The 22,027-nt window shown below is 40.3% G+C and overlaps 1 protein-coding gene across 1 annotated transcript in view; it reads right to left on the bottom strand.

Moving 5' to 3' along the window:
• HHIP (hedgehog interacting protein) overlaps positions 1–21,361 on the bottom strand; it is a 70,821-nt gene extending 49,460 nt beyond the window's left edge. Inside the window, exons 1-4 of the mRNA XM_040065726.2 lie at positions 21,095–21,361; positions 13,850–14,045; positions 6,600–6,756; positions 5,564–5,765 (exon numbers count right to left, since the gene is read on the bottom strand). Of these exons, the coding sequence (XP_039921660.1) occupies positions 5,564–5,765; positions 6,600–6,756; positions 13,850–14,045; positions 21,095–21,361 (822 nt within the window). The remainder of the gene's footprint in view (positions 1–5,563; positions 5,766–6,599; positions 6,757–13,849; positions 14,046–21,094) is intronic.
• Positions 21,362–22,027: the final 666 nt, after the last annotated feature.

The following is a 22,027-nucleotide window of genomic DNA, read 5'->3' as shown; positions in this document are numbered from 1 at the left end:
GAAAGCAAGATGAACTAAGAAGGTGACTATGGCTTAGTATTTAGGGGAAGTTTCTGTTTAAGTGTTTCTGACAAGGAAAACTGCAGTCTTAGATCAGAGAAGAAGGTGATAGAGGTTGAGTTTAACTCATATGTTCTCTGCAGTGATCTCTGATAGCATTTAATGGAGATTTTCTGTCCCTTTTCCCTTCCCTCCCCTGCCCTGCCCTTTCCTTCCTCGGAGACTTTGCCCTTTATCATGGTATTCCTATGAGATGCAGGAGAAGTATTTCGTTACTAGCTAAAAATATAAAAATAACTGAATCTCTACACAAGTGCAAGTGGTAATTGCATAATGGCCAATTTCAGAACACCCATTTTGCAGGGGTTTCTGCTCTCAGCACTGTGTGAGGCAAAGGGCAGCAGAGTGCAGCCGTTCTTACTGGCTGCACAATTTATGACCCTGTAGCCAGCAGATACACACCAGAGCTGCACCAGAGCTTAGTCACAATCAAAAAGAAAAGAAAAGAAAACAAACAAACAAAAAAGAAGAACTAAACTGAAAATAACCTAAGGATCAGAGATGACAAACAACTGAACCTGAAGTCCCGCTACAATTCCACACCTAAAGAGCTCATTCAGTCGATGGATTTATAAGTAGGAAACGACCTTCTAACTACAGGGACTTGATTTTACCATTGGCAGCAGTAAGATGTAAACTTGGCTACTTTGTACAGTTCTGAGGTCCTTAGTTTTAAAAGGATTTGGGGAAGTTGAATGATTATAGAGAAAGGACCACAAAAATGATTTAAGGACTAACAGTTGCAGCTTAGCTTTTCAGAAAGTATCCTGAAAGGTGATTATAGCATTTAATTCCCAAGAGAAGTGGTAAGCTCCTAATTTTTTTGTTGTTGCCAAACCGTACCTTGATGCCTTCCCCTCTGAACAATATATTTTAGACCAATATATTTTACACCAATACAGGTTTTTGGGCTCAGGAGAGAAGAAAATAAGTGAAAATTGATGTAATAGGTTGTGCTACATTTTATGGTGACTGCTGCTAACCTAAAGGTTTCCAAATCTATGAAATAATACAGGTAGTAAGATAAAATACAGTCACAGGAGTATAAAAAGTTAAACTGCTACAACATTGACCATTTTTCTGTAAGTTAGATACAATCTTGAGTACAAGGTGACTGGACTGATCTTGTAATAACAGCATATTCAGCATTGTTGCATCCCAGGAAATCATTAAATCCAAGTGCTTGGAAGGTTTTGACACTTTTTTCCCCCCCTGCTGTGTGCATTATGGGATAAAATCAGATTTGCATGGTACTTTTGGAGCCTTTAATTATTTTGCCTAAATTTTGACAATAGATTCAGACACATCAGGTCTAAATTTTCTAGATAATTGATTAAGATCTCCTTAATTGCCAGTTAAAGTGTCACCATTATTATTTCAATCGCTTCTCATTTCAACTTTCTGCCTCTTTTCCGCTTGGCAATAACTTAAAACAGAAAAAAAAAAAAAAATAACAGTAGTGAAAATCAGACTGAAAGGAAAAATGAGTTCTAATATTTTCATTAAAAATTTGTCTTTGCAACATAACTTTGAAGGAAGAACTGTAAAATGTTACTCTGCAACTAACAACTCTCTTCACCGCAACATAATGGAGCAGTAAATCACCAAAACAGGGAAGCAGACTTTTAGTTTGGGTGTTATATGGGGGTTTGGGTTTTTTTTTTTTTTTTTTGGTAAAAGGTTCATTCTTCTGTGTACACTCAGGATAGTTCGCAGTATCAATGGGTACGTTAATATATAAGGAGATAGAATCGGTATTTTCTCCACTACACTGGGCTAGATATTCCTGAATAGTTGAGCCAGGTGCATGGCTTAGATATGAGTTACAGGTCCATGTCTCACTCATGTTCTTGCTCAGCTTTGAGACAAGACCGAGGTACGTGGCTTTTTCTTGTCACCACATTCCTAACATAGGGGAGGGGGTGACAGGAGGGGGTTGGCCAAGTGCCCAATCCATGCACACACACTACAATATTTATGTAGCCAGGGTAACATAAAATGCATGGGAGAAGGCCACAGAGGTAGAATTAGCAAATTCTTGATTAATATCCATTCACGGCTTCCAACAACTAAGTTAAAAAATAGAAGATCAGAAAAGCATTCCTGCTAACTGTGCTGTCAAAAAGTTTTAGAAATTAGGAGATGTGCAAAGAAAAATTGGTTCTTAAGCTTTTTTTTTTTTTTTTTTTTCTTTTTCCCCCTAATCTTCAGGAATCCTGCATCTAATATTCTCTTGAGTAGGGCCACCAAGAAGCACAAGTCACCATCATCCATTCATGGAATCTATCTCTGTTACAAAATACTTCTGCACATTTGTGCTAATTCCTTCTGAGATACTGGCAGCAGATAAAGTCATTGCTGCTCCTTTTTAATTTGAACTCCTTAAAATTAAATCATGTAACTGTCAGTAATTGCACTGCAGCAATAATTTTCAAACAGAGAACCTCACTGACTTCAATGAGCATTAAAAGCCAATGGGCCAGTAAAACTTAGGCAAAGAGTTGTACCACTCTTCATACTTTCTATTTGTAATCACAGACCTTCCCAGGAGTGATGGACAAGAAGCAAGTGCAGACAATCCTGTTGATGTGCTTAGGGCAGCAGTGTCCGTGAAGAAACCCTACAAACTCTCTCACAGCAATGTTAGGGGCTCCAAATGAATTTCATCAACACAGGGACCAATAGATCCATTAGAGGAACAAAAAGGCATCTTTTTAGGAAGGAAGCATGACTTATATACAATGCAATCACCTCTCTTCCTCTGTTTTTGTATAATGTTTTCCTCCTTATCTGACCGCCAGTGCTGTAATGAGTGAAATATGTTAGCAAGATCAGAGTTAATCTGATTTTATTACTGCTAAATTTCCTCTTGACACTAAAAAAAGAAGACAAAATCAACCTTCACTATATTATTCCATCTATTGGCATTAAAAATATCTTACTGGAATAGCTGTCCAAAATTATTCTCAGAGGCATAAATTTATATTACCCTTGATTCAACCACAGCTGCATTATTAGCATTAACATTGTCATTATCGTTATTCTAATTATTTACTGAGTACAACATATGTCTCTAAAAGTCTGAAAAAGTATTTTTGCTGGTTTTACTGTCACTGGAGTTAAGTATTTGTTTGTATTTCTGTACAGAAAGAAAATAGCAGAAGCTGCTGTTCTCAGACACTTGAGTATAAGAGAGAAAATTTTTACACTTCTTTTTAGGGAAAAAATTTGTTTGCCTTTTCTTGCTATTATTGTTCTGAGGCTGGAAAACAGGTGAGCAGTTTTTGCTTCATTTAAAGTGTGCACATTCAAATTCTGGCACTACACATGTTTCTTGAGTGAACATAGAGGACACATTCCATGTTGTTTGCACTGTGCGAGTGGATGCAGTGTTTTACATAGCGGTTTGTTGAGGGGTTTTTTAAACTGCTGACTGTTCTGCACTGCCTGCTGGAAAATCATCTATCCACAGAGTATTCTCCATTACTGATTTCTAGTATTGAAGTGTGCAACAGGTAAGTAAAACCAAATACGCCATCAAGCAGTGACAATGCTGCCATTGCCACAATGTTCTCCCATCCTTGTGGGTAAGGGACCATGGACAACGATTATAGGAATCAGACTGCAGAAGATAAATGTGAAAATGTTTAGAAGCCTTGTTTTAAAACTACTGTTTTGGTTATATGGGGTTTGGGGTTTTTGATCTATTTATTATTTTAAGTAATGTACTCATTCCACAAATTCTTTACTCCTTCTGTTTAAGAGCTGGGCTCTTAGGCACATTCCCTTTCTCCTTACCTGCAAAGTACATAAAGCCTCTGTTCTTGCCAGTCTGCATTCAATGCTGCAGTACAATTATCCTCAGTCACTGGACTGTTATCTCAGGGAATTGAATTAGACTTTCTAGCTTAGAACATCAAATTATTTACACAAAATGTTACAGTTGAAACAGATCCAGTGTAGAGCATTATGTGATGGTTAGAATAGATTAAAAAGATCACGTCATGGATTTAAGACAGAACTGAAAGTTGAATCTGATCCTAAGGGTACCTGTCGAATCATATCAAGCAGGTTAGTGCCTGTCCAGAAGCATGGAAAATCAGTTTTCCATTTAGCCTTGTCTCTAAGTTGCAGCTGTAGAAGTTTCCTTGAGAGAGGTTTCTTTGGGACCAATAAGAGTTCTGTGGAAATTTCACTGTTAGTTTTCCACAAATGATCAGAACTTTTGGTTAAGAAATATGAAACAGATGATTGTTCAAAAACATCCCTGATAAGTCCCTGTTGTTTGGATATCTTGAACAGAATGGTTATCTGCAGGGGCAGAAAGGGAAGCATTCAGCAACATACATAATCATATAAAGTGGGTTTTTTTTCCTGAAAAAGGTGCAATGTTTATTGCTCTCTTTTTCAACAGACACTAAAAACCTCTGAGATTTTTCTCTCAAAAAATTCTATCTTAATTGGCCTCTTGCCCTTATAGCTGAAACAAAATTATCAGTTACCATGTGTTATGCATTTCAAATCGATCTAGTTTGTCACAATTATTATTTAGATCCCTCTATCAAGAGCATGTCAATATAACTTTCATCCATGAAGGCTTTTTGGTACATAGTCCTGACTATTCTAGGCATAACGATTATGTTTTGCTGATTACAACTTAAAACTTCTTTATATATCTGAATTTTACTTGCATTACCACTCTGAATTGTGATAGGGAATCAACGTGGAAGAACATTTGACAGCATGCCAGAAGTAAAATATCTTCCAACAGAATTATGAGTTTTCCATTGGTACTTACCCCATAATTAGACGTAAATTTTCACCTGCACCTTCCAACATATTCCCATCAGTGCCCATTCCCCACTCACTGCCCTGACTATGAAAGTGTTCCCAGTGAACAGGGTGGAAGCTGTTCATCCCACCAACCCTCATGTCTGAATTTACAGGTCAGTCACTTTTACGTGCCCCTCCAATACATGCAGTTTTAAAGCAGCCTCCCACCCAGGGAAGCTTGTGCTACATTTGGGATCGAGACAAGAGGGAATGAGCACTCTGCTCCTCTCCAGGGCATCCCTGAGCATTCCCAGGCCTCTCCTGTGTCCAGCTCTCCCCAGGCATCACCCAGCACCCAGAGGGCAGGGGAGGCCCTAAGCCAAACTTGCTCCCACTGGCATCACAGCAAAACTCTTCTTAATTCAGTGGGGTGGAAATGAGCCCAAAGGATGAACATACAAAGATATTGCTGTGGAATGCTGGTGCTGAATAGTTTCATTTGAATTTAAGATGAGGAAAAAATGAAGGGAAAGAAAAAAGTTTGATGAGAGTTTGCTGTCTTCCCTTCCCACTATGAGTTTTCACTTCTTTGCCAGAAAAAAACTGTGGTGTCTCTTGTCATTACTCTTTTTTGTTATTTAAATTTAATTAATATCTAAAAAATATTCTTCCCATTTCTCCCATATACATGCTGAAATATAAAAAAGTAGAGGTAAGTATAAAATCCAACCTTTATTCCACTTTGAACAAGCTTGTGTATATCCAAAAAAGGTTCCTTGAGTATGTCTCCTTCGGGAGTGAAAATCTTCACGTATCCTTCTTTCTCAAGAATAAAGAGGCGATGGGATCCATCCCCACAATGAACTGCTCCAACGGGCTGCCTCAGTCCACTCACAACCTCCTGAATACAGAAGCAGTTGTGCTTGTGTTTTCTAAAGAAATTTAAAGAAATAGTGAGACATTTCTTCTTTCTCGTAACTGTTGACACAACAGTGTCCCTAAAAGATTAAATTACTGCTCTGCAATGATATTAAAAACAGGTGTCTAATAAAACATTTTTTATATATTAATGTATATAAATTATTTTCTTGAATGTATGCAAGCACATAATACAGAAAATCAGCTTGAGCTTCACTTGAAGAAAATTTGGTCTGCATACAAAAAAAAGAACATTAAATAAACTTAGATCCAATATGTAGAGCAATGGGAGGGGGGAAAAATGGCAAAAGAAGAGAATAATTTAGAAATACAGAATTTCTACTATAAAATAAACACAGTAAATTTCATCACTTGGATAAAATTTGGCTTCTAAAATCCATTTTAAAATGATGACTTATGATGGAATAATCTAATTTAATTATTTTTGCAAAAAAAACCCCACCCTCAAATGAAATAAATTGAAGATTGGGACATAAATATTTTACTAATAACCTAGTTGTTTAGTAATATTAAATTTAGGTACAGATTACTGCCCAGAACTACAAATGATCCATGGGCTGGACAATAACCAAGACCCACAGGGTGGATCAGAGCAGGATTCTAACACCTTTTCAGCAGGCAAATATCAAATGGTACTGAAGCGCTGAAGCTCGTGTAACTTTCTCTTTTGACGTACACTAGCAGCAGCAAAAGAAAGTCACATCTGGAAAACACAGCTGCTCAGCATAAGCACACACTGAGCTGTTTCACTCTGAAAACCACAGGCTTTGCTAGGTTGGTTTTTTTTTTTTTTTTTTTCAGATTAAACAGCATTTATTTTTATGAACCTGCTGATCTCTTCCTCTTTGTCGTATTCTTCCATGTGGTCCAGGGAGTTAGAAGCTGGCCCTCGCACTTGTTTTCTTGGAAAGTCTGGAAAGCACACACCACCATCTTTTCTTGCATAGTAATAGCAAAACTCATCAGCTGTTGTTTGGAGGAAACCTTAAAAATGCAAAAGAGCATACAAATATTTAGTGTGTTGTCATGTCTGCAGTTTTGTGTCATCAAACTCATCTTTAAATAGATTATAGTGGAAAAAGGGGTCATTTTAAACAAAGGGCTATCTGCAGAAATAGTCTGCTCTGAGTAAACACGAATGTATAAACACAAACTAAGCATTGCCATTTACAGTTTATTCATCTGTATTTGTATTAAACCTCATTTTCAGTGTGCTTAAGTTTCATTCAAAATGACACAACAGTTCACTCACTAAAAAATTAAGAGGCAAAGTTCAGAGTTGAGGCTGTGACGCACTTCTCCCTAGTTTTAACCCTATAAATCAAGTGTAGTAGCTGCTGTAAAATAGCCTGACCAGCTTCTGTTTAACTTTTTTAAAATAATGATTAATTTTAGTCAAAATCTCAGTGAAGACTGGTAAAAGACATGCAGTAAAAATTCTGTGGAATGCTGCCAGCAAAGGACATTGGTTGGAGAGGTGAGAGTGGGAAGCAGTGCTGGAAACTGCACTGTGTTGGCATCCAGCTGGCCTCTGGTTGACTCCCAGCATTAAAGGAGCTGAGCAGTGTCCCATGGTGAAGCCTACTTCCTCGGCCCCATCCCCTGAAAAGGGGGATATGTCTCATGCTGCGTTGGATGAATGGTGGTCCTTTGGGTTTAGGTTAAAATGGGAAGGTCTTTGAAGACCCAGAGAAACACAAAGTTGATAAAATGAGAGCTTTTGAAAAAAACCCCTGCCACTACTGCTATTACTATCTTGCATTATGTTTAAGGACATTAAAAAAAAATATCCACTTCTGTTCACAGACCTATTTCTAGTCATTTCTACCCAGATTTTAATCAGGAGTATTAAATCTAAGAGGACAGAATCTAGCTAGTTATACATGTACTATTTTACCAGAACATTGTTAAGATAATACGTTTTAAGTTACCTTCGTGCCTGTTTGCATTACTGGCAACTGTCTTAGGATGTACTATAGTCCAGGACATAACTCACAGGACACAAGGAATTAGCACTTAATTGGAATTAGAGGCCTAATTTATGCATGGCTTTACCACTTGTGAATGATGCAGTAATCCACAGATCTTGGCCATAAAACTCTGGCTCACAACGTACGAGAACTGATCGGGGACAGATGTATTTCGTTGGAAAATGCCAATTCCTTACAAGCAAAGCTTTTTCAGAAACATTATCAGTTTTGACAAAATTTTACTTAACATAATGTTTCTGGTCCAAGCTCAAACTTCTGGTCTAAATGAAAAAGACAGGCCAGACAGCAAACCTTGTATCACTATACTCCAATGTCTTGTAATTAGGGTGTTTCATTAGGAAGAGGAATATTCAGGTCAATGCCCCTCATCTGTCAGGCAAGAGTTTGACCCTAAGTCTCCCATTTCCCAAGTAAATGTCCTAACAACGACTTTATTAGCTATCCTGGGGTGGTCTCTCTGTGGCTTTCTTCATGGAAAATTTCGAAAGAGTTCAATTTCTTCCTTATGTGGAATAGGAAAATTTTTGGATCCCGGAATTCTTGTGGAGTGAAAAGACTTTCCCACCCAACTATACTTCTTTTCATATACATCTTCCTTTAAAAATATTGGAAAAATGACACGAGAAAGCATGCCTTTGATTTCTATGAAATAATATCTGGAAACACAGGGTAGTGTGCTGTGGTGTAAAAGTTTAATTACCGTGATTTGGAGCTTCAGTAAATTTCATCTCTGAGGAGCTGCTTTTAATTTATAGTAGTTATTTGGAGAAAATGGGAAATGTCATTTCAAGTGGAACAACTGAAGGGGAACTCTGATATAATCATAGAGTAGTATTCCAAGGCTTGTAAATATAATGCCAAAATCAAAGGTAATCTAAGATCTTGCTGTTGAAATATTTGACTTAAGAATACAGGGGTTTGTCCTTAATAATTTATTTATCTAGGCACAGTGGGTCATTCGAAAAAATGCAATAGCAAATTAGAGGGGTATGATTACTAAGAATTTCTAGAATTTTCCAAGTATACCATTTACTATTTACTAAAGATAAACTTCTCTTGGCTTGAGTGTCATCTTAGTCAGGGAAACCCAGAGCAGGTTGTGATTAGGTGGTTCACTTGGTACTTGTCCATTTCAAATAACAATCAGATGCAAACTCACTTGACCAGTACAATGCCTTTTCTTATATGTAAGATCAATCCCTTTGCCTCGTGAAATATTTTATCATGCACTAAAGTGGATGGTGCACTGCAGTTGCCTTTTGCTGTTGAGCAAAGCCAGCAGCAGATTCTAAGAAAGGATAAGGCTTATGAACCACTTTCATTAGAAATGCTTGTAAAAGAGTGGAGTTAGAAGAATTAAACTATGAAAAATGTTGCATTACTGGAAGGAATGTAACCTCAGTAAATACAGTTTCACCTGTGCTTTAAGGGTGGAATTTTGCTATTTTGTTCTATAAAACCATAGTAATTCAGGAAGAAAAAAATCTCCATGTGTTATATATGCTCCATTTAACATACTAACAGCTTCACTGAGGACATTTAGAGAAACATTTTCTTCTACTCTCCTATCTGCTTGTAGCCATTTATTATCTTCTTTCTCATGCTTAGATTGTAAGTTCTTTAGTGTACAGTTTTCCATTTTGTTCAGAGTTTGTACAGTGTCCAGAAGAATGGTCCCTGACAAGTGCCCCTAAGCACTAGAATTGTTTGGAGAAAAGAGAAAAAAAAAAAGTAATGGGGACTGCAACCCTTGGTCCTGTGTGAATTCCTGTACTTACTAATTTATTTTAAAAGACTCATACATATTATTACAAATTTCCTACCAGCTGTGTACGTGTTGACAGAGCAATGCCTGTGTTAACAAGGAAAATTGAAATCACAAAGGATGATTAAACATCATGTTTAAGTGTCAGATTTTGCACAGGCTTGCATTTCTATGCTAAACTTTCTGTCTTGCAAACAAGAATCCAACGACAGGCTTTTCAGTTAAGGCAGCTACAGTGAAGGCTTTCTGTGTTCGCCTTTATAAAACACTGTGGGAATAAATTGCAAGATTAAAAGCCTTTTCAAAAGAAAACTGCTCCCAGCTGATCCCCACCTCCTCTCTCCACTTGTATTTGCAGCCAGTTGTTCCTCACACTGTATCTCTCTTCCTATCCCACCTTCAGCAAATTCCACTTTGCCAGATTCCCTGATTAGCCATTCCCTTGTCTCTTCTCTTTGACACACAGCTCCAGTGCCATGATAGCACGTCTCAGTCTTTGCAGCAAGTCCAGCTTGCACTGTGCACAGGATGGAGTATCATCCACTCATCTGAGAAAACCTGCACTGCCTTTGAGGACATCTGGAAGTCAGGCTCACCTGCTTTATTTCTGCTGTGACCTTGAGCATACAGTTCAACATTGTGTCAAAGCAGTTTTTACCTTTGGGGGTTTTTATCTGATTTGCACCTTTGACAGCTAGATGTGAATTTGTTCGCAAAACCCCCACGTTCTCCTCTCTTCTCAACTGCCAGTAAAAACCAAACCAAAGACGTGATTGTTTCAAAATGGACCAAGTCCACTGGTGGGTGACATCATGTCCAACTGGTTTTCAAGGGACTGGTGACCCTCTTGTCCTGCTTGGACACCGCAGGTTCCTGCACACAGGCAGGGCCAGGGTTGATCCCCTTCACGCTCTTGTTACCAGCAGCAAATTTACCAGCCACTACTATTTTTTCTGCAGGTTGACTATGTTGACTGTGACTATAAATCAGCCATGTTAGAACTTCTGGAAGTGCTCTGTGAGTTGTAGAATTTCTTAGATCTCCAATATTTCAGGCTAGAATTCCAGCATTTTGGAACACCCTGTTTGGTGCTTGAAAAATCCTATCAGACATCTGTTCTGGTAATGTCTATCTGGGCCTGGATCTGAATTCACCCACAATCATCTGGAACCCATTTCTTCCAATGAAAATAATGGAGGCCAGATAGCTCAAAATCTCTCCCACGTCCTTGGATGGCATCATGGCTGTAGCACAGGTTTGTTCCTTAGAATATGCCACATGCAACGGCACGGATCAAGTTTCTGCTTATGTCTAAAGGCAGAACCAGCTGTGCTTTCCTTTACTAGCTATATTAGTAATAAATATTAGACAGTCTTCCCTTGTGGAAACAGAAAACTTTAAATTCATATTGACTGAAGACACTTCATTAAATCACTTAACTCCAGTGTCTCAATCAACCCTTAAACTGAGGCATGCAGTAAAGATTAGATGAAAAATAATCAGAATAGTTATCTGGAATGAAGCAGAGAAGCTCTAATCTCAAAGTCTTCATGAAGCATTACACCCTCCCGCTCATCTATACAATCCGAACAGCTTCTGATACTATTCTGCTTGAATAAAGAATAGGGTCCACTTTTTCTCTCAATATTCCTAAAGAAGTCAGTGGAAGTTCTGATACAGCCATAACTGGCAGGAAAACTGCTGTCTTCAAAAGAGCTGACCAAGGATCTGCAAGAGTTTTCATCTTTGCAGGAGACAGGACAATAAATGAATTTTTGAAGATAACTCATGAAAAAAAAATGATACGTAATTTCTCAGCCTTCTTGGTTAATAGGTACTGTCAACATTTCAATCCTAGAAAATATGCTTGCTGTCTTAAAATGTTAAAAATATTTCTCATTTACACAGGACTTAAGGGATAAAATTATTTTTGTAGTCAGCAATTTCCTTAAACTCCGTTGTATTGGTGTTCAGAAACAATTAGCACTCCCTAATGGAGTAAGAGTAATTATTTGACATTTTTACAAATGCACAGTGAATCATTGCCAGAGACCTTGGGTTTGGGGGCCTGTTAATTTTCAACTCTTTGTAAAATCCTCCAGGCTAAGCTGAAAATATAGCTTCCACATTTACTATTTTTTTTTTTTTCTTTTGCAATAAATAATATTACGGATATCCAGGTCTCACAGGGAAAACAGAACCCCCAAATAAGTCACTTTAATTACTTATACTTCAGAATGAACAAGACTGTGAAACTATTAAAATCCTACAGGCCATCTTCTCAAAAAGAGAAACCTGAATCTTAATGAATACCTTTGGGAAATCCTAGAATAGGTATCAACGACCACGAGTACTGGCCAGCTCACCAAATTAATCCTGATGGTGGATGTAAGCATGCAACAAGTTTTTGTTAGTACAACCTACTTTCAGGACAAGTATTTAGAACAATTATTAGCATCTGATTGATGTAGGAAAAATCCTATTTTAACTGATGCTAAAGTATGTAAGCCCTTTTCCTGCAAAGCACATTGCTCTGCCCAGTGCTAAAGTTATGCTTTCATCTGGTTATCTTTCAAGGCAACCTGGGTGGTCACAAAAAGCACTTGACATCTTGATGCACTTCAGCAGTTTTACATATACACAAACTTTGTAGAAAAATAAATTTGTCATTCGTCACCACATATGTTGATCTGAGGAGAGCGAGGTTCCTGTGGCTGTAGCTCCTGTGCTGCTCAGCCCTTTCTCATTCTCCCTCCTTCCCTCCCTCCTCCTCCTCCTTCTTTCCCCCTTTTCCCTCTTTCACTTTTTTCAATTAAACAAATTGTTTCCTTGTAAACACAGAATTTCGCAAAACAACTCTGAGGGTCTCGCTCTGCAGAATATGAAAATCATTTGTGCTAGCTACAAACTCATGTCAAAAATGTCTTTGTGCCAACTTCTTATATGGGCCAAACATTTAGAATATCTAATCTGTTATCGCTCTTCAGCAGGCAGTCTTGGCAACTATGATCTATTCTGCTTTGCTTTGGGGAATGTGATAAAGAGCAAGAAACAGCTGGTTTAAGAAAGCCTTAGAAACATCTCTTAGTTTATAAAGACAATAATAATATTTTCATATTTGAATGGGTTGAGATACATGTTAAACCACAGTAAAGGGAAAAAGTAAGTCAATTCAAAATGTTTTCTCAAGTCAATAAAGAAAACACTGCAAAAAAATGCCTGCACTCTTGGGGTTTCAGAGAAAACAAGTACACACTGTACACATGCAATTAAAAAACCGTCCTCCAAATCCCATCCACTTAAACTATCCCCTTTACTCAGATATGTTTATATTATATTACAAAGCTGTGTTCATATGTTAAAAGTGACTATTCACAAATTCATTTTTCATGTCATTATCAAGTCCTTTTTTCCAGTCTGTGTTGCTAGTTTGAAGAAGAAGAAGAAGAAAAAAGCAATCTTAACCAATTTAATTATTTTCTCCTGTGTGGCATTGTTTATAAGTAGTGTTTGGATGGGGAAAAAAGCATAGTTTAAAAATGACAGTCTTAAACATATAAATAATTTACTATTGGGAATACCAAAGATGTTATTTAACATAATAGTGTCTTTAGAGAGCGTTTCTAGAAGAGCCATCTTCTGCGGTTATTTTGTTGATATAGTTACAAGTGATAGCACACATTTGGTGACTGCCTCAGACAACACAGGGCAAACTCTGCTTTTGGTTACGTCCAGCGAACTCCACTGAATACAGTGAGGAAGTGTTGGGTAAGTTAAGAATTTGGTTGTTAACAGCACACTGGAATTGATTCAAAGATCACAGAAGTCTATCAAATAAGACCCTTTGATTTCAATGGGCTTTAAACTCTGTGGAAAAAACATCAGTTTCTAGGGTAACAAAACCAGAAAAAACACTCTACTCATCAGCTTTTAGAGGCTACAGCAAACAGCCAGGACCTTTTATTTCTTGCATTTTAAAGCAATCTATCATTTAGAATAGCTTTCTGGATGGCCAGCTGCTTGTTTGCATGATTAGAATGAACACACTAGTATTTGAGCAAAGGTAATAGTTTCAGGTGCCTTTGACAACAATCAAACCATGTGTGTTTCATGGCGAGTTTAACAAGAGGGTGGCAAGAAAGCCCTCGAAATATTTACCTCCCCACACAAGATCTGCTGCGAAGACATTCTGTCCCTGCTTGGGTAAGTTCCCCTGGATATCAGTGGGGATTTTTCCTGGGTAAAAGCTGGACGTAAACTGCCCAGGCAATATGAACATATGAGGACATCCTTTAGCCCCATATTTTGTTGTGAGTTTTACCTGGTATGTGAGCTCTGCAGGTATAATAGAATTCTTTACAATAGTCTTTGCACAGGTAGGGAAGCATTAGTTCTTTTTCAGGAGTTTCCCCTTTCTCAGGTGAGTGGAATAGGTTCTGAGCGTGAGGTGAGCAGTGTGCACACTTGATTTCCTCCAGTAGCTTCGCACATTCTGTGTTGTTGGTAACAGAAAGGACCTGCAAGCCACAAACCAGAGACAAGTAAACCTGTGACCTGTGTCCCCATCTCACACAAAGAAAGATAGCATGGCCTAATGCCATGAACAATGCTAGTGGAACCAATACAGTTACTATCAGTGCATCAATTTTCATGTCACCGTTTTGGAGGTGCAAAAGTTATTACTATGAAATGTACAATATGCCATTGGTACAAGGAGATCTTAATTTCTCTGATTTCTTATAGAGGGTTGTTACAGAATCTTCCATAAGATTTCCTATCTGAGCTTGCTTCTCAGATAAGAATAATAGTACCCAAGTTATTTTAAGGACCCGTGCCTGCCATCACACTAGATGAACTAGAGGAATCATTTATATGAGGGAGTTATAGCAGCAGGCCTACCCACTTCTCTTACAAGTAATACCTAAAATCCTAACTTGTAAGGTGGCCTACCCAAGTGTTTAGGGACTAAAAAATTAAAATTCTCCCATCAGAGCACATCAGGAAAATCATGTCTAGGTATTTGTAAAATAGGTGTATCTTGAACGACACCACAGCCTGGCTGCTGAAATGACTGATGTGGAATTCAGCAGGTGCCATGGATTTTTTTATGCTTTAAATGCTATTCTGCTTTTTTGCTCTCTCTAATGCACACTATTTGGAGGTGGGAAACCCTATATGTTTTCAGACATATTTTTCTATTATAAGTGTAAAAGTAGAATTTGTAATGTCTTGTTTGTGTCAATATGGAAACTGTAACTTTGTCCTGAAAAAAAAAAAAAAAAAATATATATATATATAATGTATGCATAGCAGTTAAAGAGGCATGAAACCACAACTAATGATGTGTTGAAGTAAACACAGGAGCCTAAGGAGTGCAATGTCATCAAATCATGAAAAATAATGGAAAACAGCGTAGTTGTCTTTATTAGCTTTTGAATGCAGTGCACTTTGTTAATCTATTGTTAACCACATGGATTGTTTTTTGATCATTCATCCCAATGGTGGGCAGTGGGAAATGTGTTCTCTCTGTCGAGAGGGTCTGAATCTGATCCAGAGCAAAAACAAAGCTCAGGTTCTTTCTGCTATTTATATAATGCACTTATAAACAGAGACTGTAGGACATTTATGTTAAGAAATATTGATGTGGTAAATACATGTATGAAATTTGTAAATATTTGCAAATCACACATTTGAAAACATTGCTAGTTTTTCTATAGTTTGTATCTCTGAGCTGATTTACAGACGGATTTTCCAATGTCATTCCCTCACCATGTAACGTTAAAGGGAATTATCTAATTTACTTTTGATAAATACGTTATCTAGTGCAGAACACTCTGGATATGCTTAAGTCTGCTGTCTCATAGGTCAGTTCTCTTCTAGGATGCTGTACTTCGATAACACAGGTCTGAACTTAGCTTTTTTATTTATGGGGCATAATTACATAGACCTCAAATTCTTGAGAGAAATGCACTTTCAACTGTTTCAAACAGATATGTATTCAAAATATTATACAATATATGGCCCACACATTTAAACAACATCCTTTTCAAAATAACCTTAATTTAGAAGGCAAACTATCCAGGAAAATTTAGTCTTACCATATATATATTGTCAAAAGACCATCTGAAATGTGCACTAAAGTTTAATGTTGGAAGTTGGACCCCTGATTAGAAGAACACCATTTGGCTTCTACTGTTATTCTGGATGTGCTGCCACTGGCTTCAAAAAGAATTCCTCCGGGTTTGCCAGGATCACTAAACGCGTTAAATGTTCTGTTCTTCAGACTATCTGCTGTCAAGCTATCCTAAGCTTCATAGCACCTGCAGGCAAGTAATATCTGCCACATATAGCTTATTCTCTTTCCTCAAACCTTTCTTTAGCACATAATTGTCTCACATGTTTTGTAAAGGGTTTGTCTTTATTTTTTAAAAACTTTAAGACAGTAATCAATTAATTGCATGTTGCATGTATGGCAAAAGATTTGCATTAGTCCTGAACTCTTTCAGGAATTTTTTCTGTGGCCACAGAATCTTCTCTCCTGAAAAAGTTTAGATTCCTTTTGCTAGATTGCCCATTTGGGCCATCGTAATATTCATAGAATTCTTAACCTTAGTCTTCTTTCTTGAGTTTCAGATGTTGTTCTAGATATGGTAAATCTTGAAGATGGGAGCTAAAAATATAATGATAACTACTATAAACGATAACCAAAGTACATAACAACTAAAATGTTGAACTTGAATACTGCCTAGGGTTACAGTCCAGGTAGTAGAGAAGAGATTTGACATACTTGCAATTCATGCAATTCATGGTGCTGAGGCAACATTCTGCACTAGCTGGACTTTCCTAAGGGATGCTGAGATTGTGATAGAGGGAGGGGGCCTGTATAATGCAGTCAGGTCATTGGCTGCCAAACAGGACAAAGTCTGAAGCCAGTGGGGGATGACCAAAACTGCTATCCATAAATGCCACTTTTTAAGAACATGGTGCCACTTGTCTCTTGAAGTACGGATGAAATGACCCGTTTTGGTGCTCCCATCAAAGGACTGTGAGTGCAGACCCTTCACAGGACCTGCCTACATGCAGCAGTACCACCTGGTTTGCAGAAGTCTCAGAAGTTTTCATCAGGGAGTTCATCTCGGGCTTTCTTGTGGTAACACTGTGATGGTGTGTTTAGAAGTACAAGTAAACACAAGGTATTACTAGGTAAATATTCAGTGTGTTTATTGAATTAACTCCACAGAGATACAGATGGAAAACTCTACTTCTACTGGAAGACTCCAGAACACATTGTGAACAGGGAGTGGGGGAAAATAAATTACAGGATGGCAAAGCTAATTTACTGTTTCTTGTGGAAAACGTAATTGACGTTGCCTGGTGATACAGGCTTGCCAACATTTCAGTCCTCAAAGTTAAGACAAAAGGATCCTAATCCCCCTGAGCAGCTGCTATCCAGGAATTAACCACAGGAATTCACCCCCTCATGTAATTTCTGGAATGAATCTTGGTCATATAATAGCTAATCGGAAGATTAAGGAATGGGAGTCAATCAATTATCTGAAAATCAAGTACAATGTTACTTAACTTTGAGAATGCTCAAGCAAAATAGGGTGGTAACATTTGCTCTGTGTGAGGTCTGATGTGTAACTCTGTACTGGCTTGGAGATAGGACAAGTCTCTATTCTGAATTTCAGTAAATTGATAATGTATTTATCCTGGAGTCTACTAAACCAGTTCTAAGCAGATTCTGAAATACTTATTTAAATGAAGCTTTTTCTGTTGGATGTCTACTTTGAAAATGACCTTAAAGTTGACAATGGCTTTGGTCTTTTGAAGAAACGTAAACTAATTTCCTGCTTTAATTTTTAAAGTCGTATGTGAAACCATCAAACTACAGTGGTTTAAACTAACTGCGCTCTGGAAAATATGTAAAACTTCCAAACATTTATTGCAACATGCCTAATAATGATTATGCCTGCTGCTGACTAATTTACAACATCTGTAAGATCAGCCTTTAATCTCTAGCCACATGAAAGTAAAATGGGTAGACTAAAGGTAAGATAAATCCTGGAACGTACAGGAAAGCACAGCATACTAAATTGGTTTATCAACAGAAGGAAGAGTGCAAAGAAGAAGAAACAGAAGATGACACCATAGGCATAAATTCCTTACGGCTAATATTGTCATCTGTTTTGTGTACTCTGTCCTACCTAGTTAGAGAAAGGCAATAGAATTTTATACTAACAGAAGGGGAAAAAACCAGTGAAATAAGTGATTGCATTAAGCCATATTTGATATACAAGCATTTACGTCTAAAAATCATGTGCTGACGAGATTGCTCAGCTGTTGAGTTGAACATATGCCTCTTCTGTATTATAGTGCTGGATTATGTCATTAAAGAGTTCAGTTTCAATTTTAGGGTAATATTTAAATAGATCATTGTACTAAGGCAGCTGTTAAAGGGACCCCAAGATGAGTTATTTGTTTAGTTGGATGTGTTCAACAATAGCCTTTGTTCATGAAAGAGCCTGAGCAAACAAATGATTGTAAAAGGGCACACTTGAAAACAATTACTTTTCACCCATTCCTTGACAGCCTTGGCTGTGAAACCATCCAAGGTAGAGAGGACTTCTTTGCCTGTCAGGCTGTAAGCAAACTTTTAGAAAAATCGGTATTATGATGTTTGGCTGGCATGTAGTAGCCCTTCATAAACAAAGGGATACTGCCAGAAGAATAGAAGAGTTAAATAACAACAACAGGACACAGATATTTTACTTGAGCCAGTGCAATGTTGTATCTGCTCTTTACGGTAGCTCCATTGTTGTTCCCAAAACTGCAGGTGGTGTTTTCATTTATAAGCACAGATCAATAATTTGGTCCAAAATTCTCACAGACCCAGCATCTTAACCAAGAAGCTTTTATTGTAATGGCTACTGAGCATTGCCAATTAATTTCTTTTTCTTTAAGATGGCAGTGCCCAGATTTCTGCTAGTGGCATGGCCACTCCATCATGGAGGTAGATGATGGAGCTTAAAAGAGCTGGTTTGGGAACTGTAGTAGAACAGAGTTTTAAAAATGTGCTTTTAGAAAAGTTACATTCAAACGTATACCATAACACTTTGCCATGTCTTTTACAGAATGACCACCCCATTCTGTCAAGTATAAATGACATATATTTTGACCTTTTTTTTTTTAACATATATTTTTATCAGATATGATAAAGCAGATTTGTGAGTTTCATAAAAATTAATCTTTGGTGAAAAAGTCTGATTTTACAACCCTGTAAAATAGCATTCCTTTAAAAATGTAATTTATGTTTTAAAGAAAATACAAAACTGGTTCAACAGCTCAGAAGTAGGTACTGTGGCATATATGGTCACTTCCTCACATTTATATCAGATTTTTAGTACCGTCAGTAAGAAAAAAACACATTGAAAAGGAATTAAAAGATCTTTTAAAGTAATAGTAAGAAGAGAATAAACACTTCAACTGCCTGGGGATGGAAAACTAACCAAAATTGAACTTCCAGTTTATTGCATTCAACCAACTACCACAAGAGTCTCCAAGCACTGAATAATCTCAGTAGCATATATGCCACCGGGACATTGCAAACAGGGTGAATTAAGGACACATTTCCCAGTCCTTATTATTTTTCCTCTGTTTTTTTTTTTTTTTTTTTTCTCTCTATTTTTTTTTTCTTTTTTTTTTACCCAGCTAGATCTTTCAGGTTATCTGTGTGTGGTTATAGTTTAATTCAATCATCACACAGGAGCCTAATGACACTGTCTCTAGACAACATGAAGAAATATATCTGCCTTGAATCTCAAACTGCTGCTGCATATGGTATGAATAAAGAGAGATCTGCAGCTGAAAACCTGCAGTAAGACAGTTCTCAATCATCTGGGAATAGAGGGGGTAGGACAAATGCTCCCTCAAAAGGCATGAACATTTGGACAGAGCTGGGGACTGAAGGAGAATGATGTTCTCCAGTTTCACCCATTAGTGAACCAACTAACAAACACAATGGTGTTGTTGTTATTCTTTTGCCATAAGCAACAGGACTCTGTGTGTGGGCAGCAGTTTAGTGGGGAGGAGGATAAGTCGACCCCTTTTTGTCCTATTGATTTTTTCCTATTTGCATGACTTGAGCAAATTAAATGATGCAATATGGCTTTTTGTTACAAAACAAAGTGAGAGATACCACCCAGACACATATGTTGATTCGTAGAAGCTGTTTACATGAGAATGGAGTGAAATCTACCGTGAACTGAGCATAAAAATTCGATTCAGGCTGGGTATTTTTTTTTTATTATGCTTGGGCCAGCAAGACTGAAACACAAGTTTTCCAAGAGTCTCTCAGACCTTGACAACTAGAGAGCTGTAACTGAGGAATTCTTAATTAAACCTAAAGGAGGATGAAATGTTTAAAAAATAAAAAGAAAAAGAAAAAAGGAAAGAAAGGGAAAAGTAATAATAATTTAAAAAAAAAAAGACACCTGATTGTTTATTTCATGTGCAGTGATTCTTAATGACACTATTCAGCAACTTCCCTCCCTGTGCGTACCCCTGGATGCATCACTGGCCAGCACAGCACAGCTTAGCTTATCAAACAGGGTCCTGCCTGGTTAGGTACCCAGCCGTTTGATAATCTAAGCAACAGGCTGATAAGCAGAATTTAACTTGCTAAAGGATGCAGAGAACTCGACAATTTCAAGAAATCGGTGAGCAGAGGAGGTGCTTCCCTTCACATGACCGCAGCTCGAAATTGGGCAGAGAGGCTGCCAGGTAATGTGCAAAGGCAGAGTACCTCACGGCACCTGGTGAGACACCGGCCCTGGGCCAGAGCCGGGAGGCCGGGGTTCCACCGCGGACACTTCGGGGGGCTTTCGGCGCCGACACGCGGAACCGTGAGTAGCACACGGGCCCCGAGGCGGCCGGAGATCACGGAATGTTGGTACGCACCGGCATCGAGCCGCTATCCAAACCCCCTCCCGAAGTAAGCGTGTGGAGCAAACCGGACACGATTTTTCACCCCAGGAAAAAAAAAACCCAAGCCGGATGGCACGGCCGGCCGAGCGCACAGCCCCTCCGCTGCCGCTGCCGGGAGCCCGCCCGGCTCCCCCGCCCTTCCCCGCAGCCGCGCCCGGGCACCGGCGGTACCTGCGGGCGGCTCGGCCCCGCTGCACGGGGACGGGACCGGCGCCGGGGCCGCCGCCAGAAACTCGGGCGCTGCGGACAAAAAGTGACTCGGAGGCAGAGCCGGCGGTAGAGCCGGCACCGCGCTCCCCCCGCGGGGCGCCCGCGTCCCCTCCGGGCGCGGACCTGCGCCGGCTCCCCGCGCCCGCCGAGGCAGCGCCAGACCCGCACTCGGATCCCGCTCCCTCCCGCCGCGCCCTCGCCCCCCGGGCGGGAGCGGCCGCCCCCCGCCGCGGCATCGCCCCCACCCGCGTGGGAACGCGGCAGGTCCGCGGCCGGTGCGCGGCTCGGCGCAGAAATAAAATAAAACTGAAACAAAACGCAACACCGAAAAGCTCCCCCGAAGCCCGGCGCAGCCCCAGGTGGTGCCTACCTTGGCCTCGGCGTGGGGCAGCCCCTGCGCCTCGGAGCGGGAGCAGCAGGACAGGCGGGGGTAGAGGCCGCGGCACATCGCCTCCCCGCCGCCCGGGGCCTCCGGGGACAGCACCCGCCGGTCCCGCTTCTTCAGCCGCCGCGGCGGGGTCCCGTTGAGGCACCTTCTCCTCCGGGCGCCGCTCTCCCCAAACTTGGCATCCCCCTCGAAGAAGCACAGGACCACGGCCACCAGCAGCAGCTTAAACGGCAGCATCTTGAGCATCATGCCTGAGGGAGCGTGTGAATGCACCCAAACCGGGGGTGGGGGGGGGGGGGGGGGGTGGGTGGGGGGAGAAGGAAGGAGGGGAATCCCACTGACTTTTCTTTGCACTTCAGATCAGGAAACCACCTCCCTCCCCCAGAAGGGGAAAGTCTGGAGGAGAATAATAACAGTAGCGGTTAAAGCGCCGACGGAGGAACGGCACCTCGGCCACCCCGGCTTCTTCCAAAAAGGCGGACGCTCGGAGGCAGGAACGGGGGGGACCCGAGCCCCCGAGCCCCCGGCGGGAGGATGCTCGAAGCCGGCGAAGTTGTGCGAGCGGCACAGGTTTTAGCAGCTGCCGCTGCCGCGCCGAAGCGCCGAGGCTCGGGGCGGGCCGGGCAGCGGGCGGCGGCGGCAGCCCTTCACTTGTCGTCCCATAGGAAGGGTGTCCCCGCGGCGGGACTGCGGCGGCGGCCGGGCCGGGAGATGCCCCCTCCGCTGCTGCTGCTGCTGCTGCTGCTGCTGCCGGCGGCGGCTGCGGCTCGTCCGGGCTCTCATGTTTCGCTCCCTCTTTTCTTCTTCTTTTTAAGCGGCGCGCGGGGAGGTGCTGCCACCGCGCGCCCTGCACGTCACCCGGCGGCATCCACCGGCCGCGCGTGCCGCCCGTGGGGGCCCGCCGGGAAGCGGGAG

Source organism: Hirundo rustica, chromosome 5 (assembly GCF_015227805.2).
Source record: "Hirundo rustica isolate bHirRus1 chromosome 5, bHirRus1.pri.v3, whole genome shotgun sequence".
Classification (NCBI taxonomy): domain Eukaryota; kingdom Metazoa; phylum Chordata; class Aves; order Passeriformes; family Hirundinidae; genus Hirundo; species Hirundo rustica.
The sequence above is the reverse complement of the archived record's forward strand: the minus strand, read 5'-3'. Positions and strand labels throughout refer to the sequence as shown.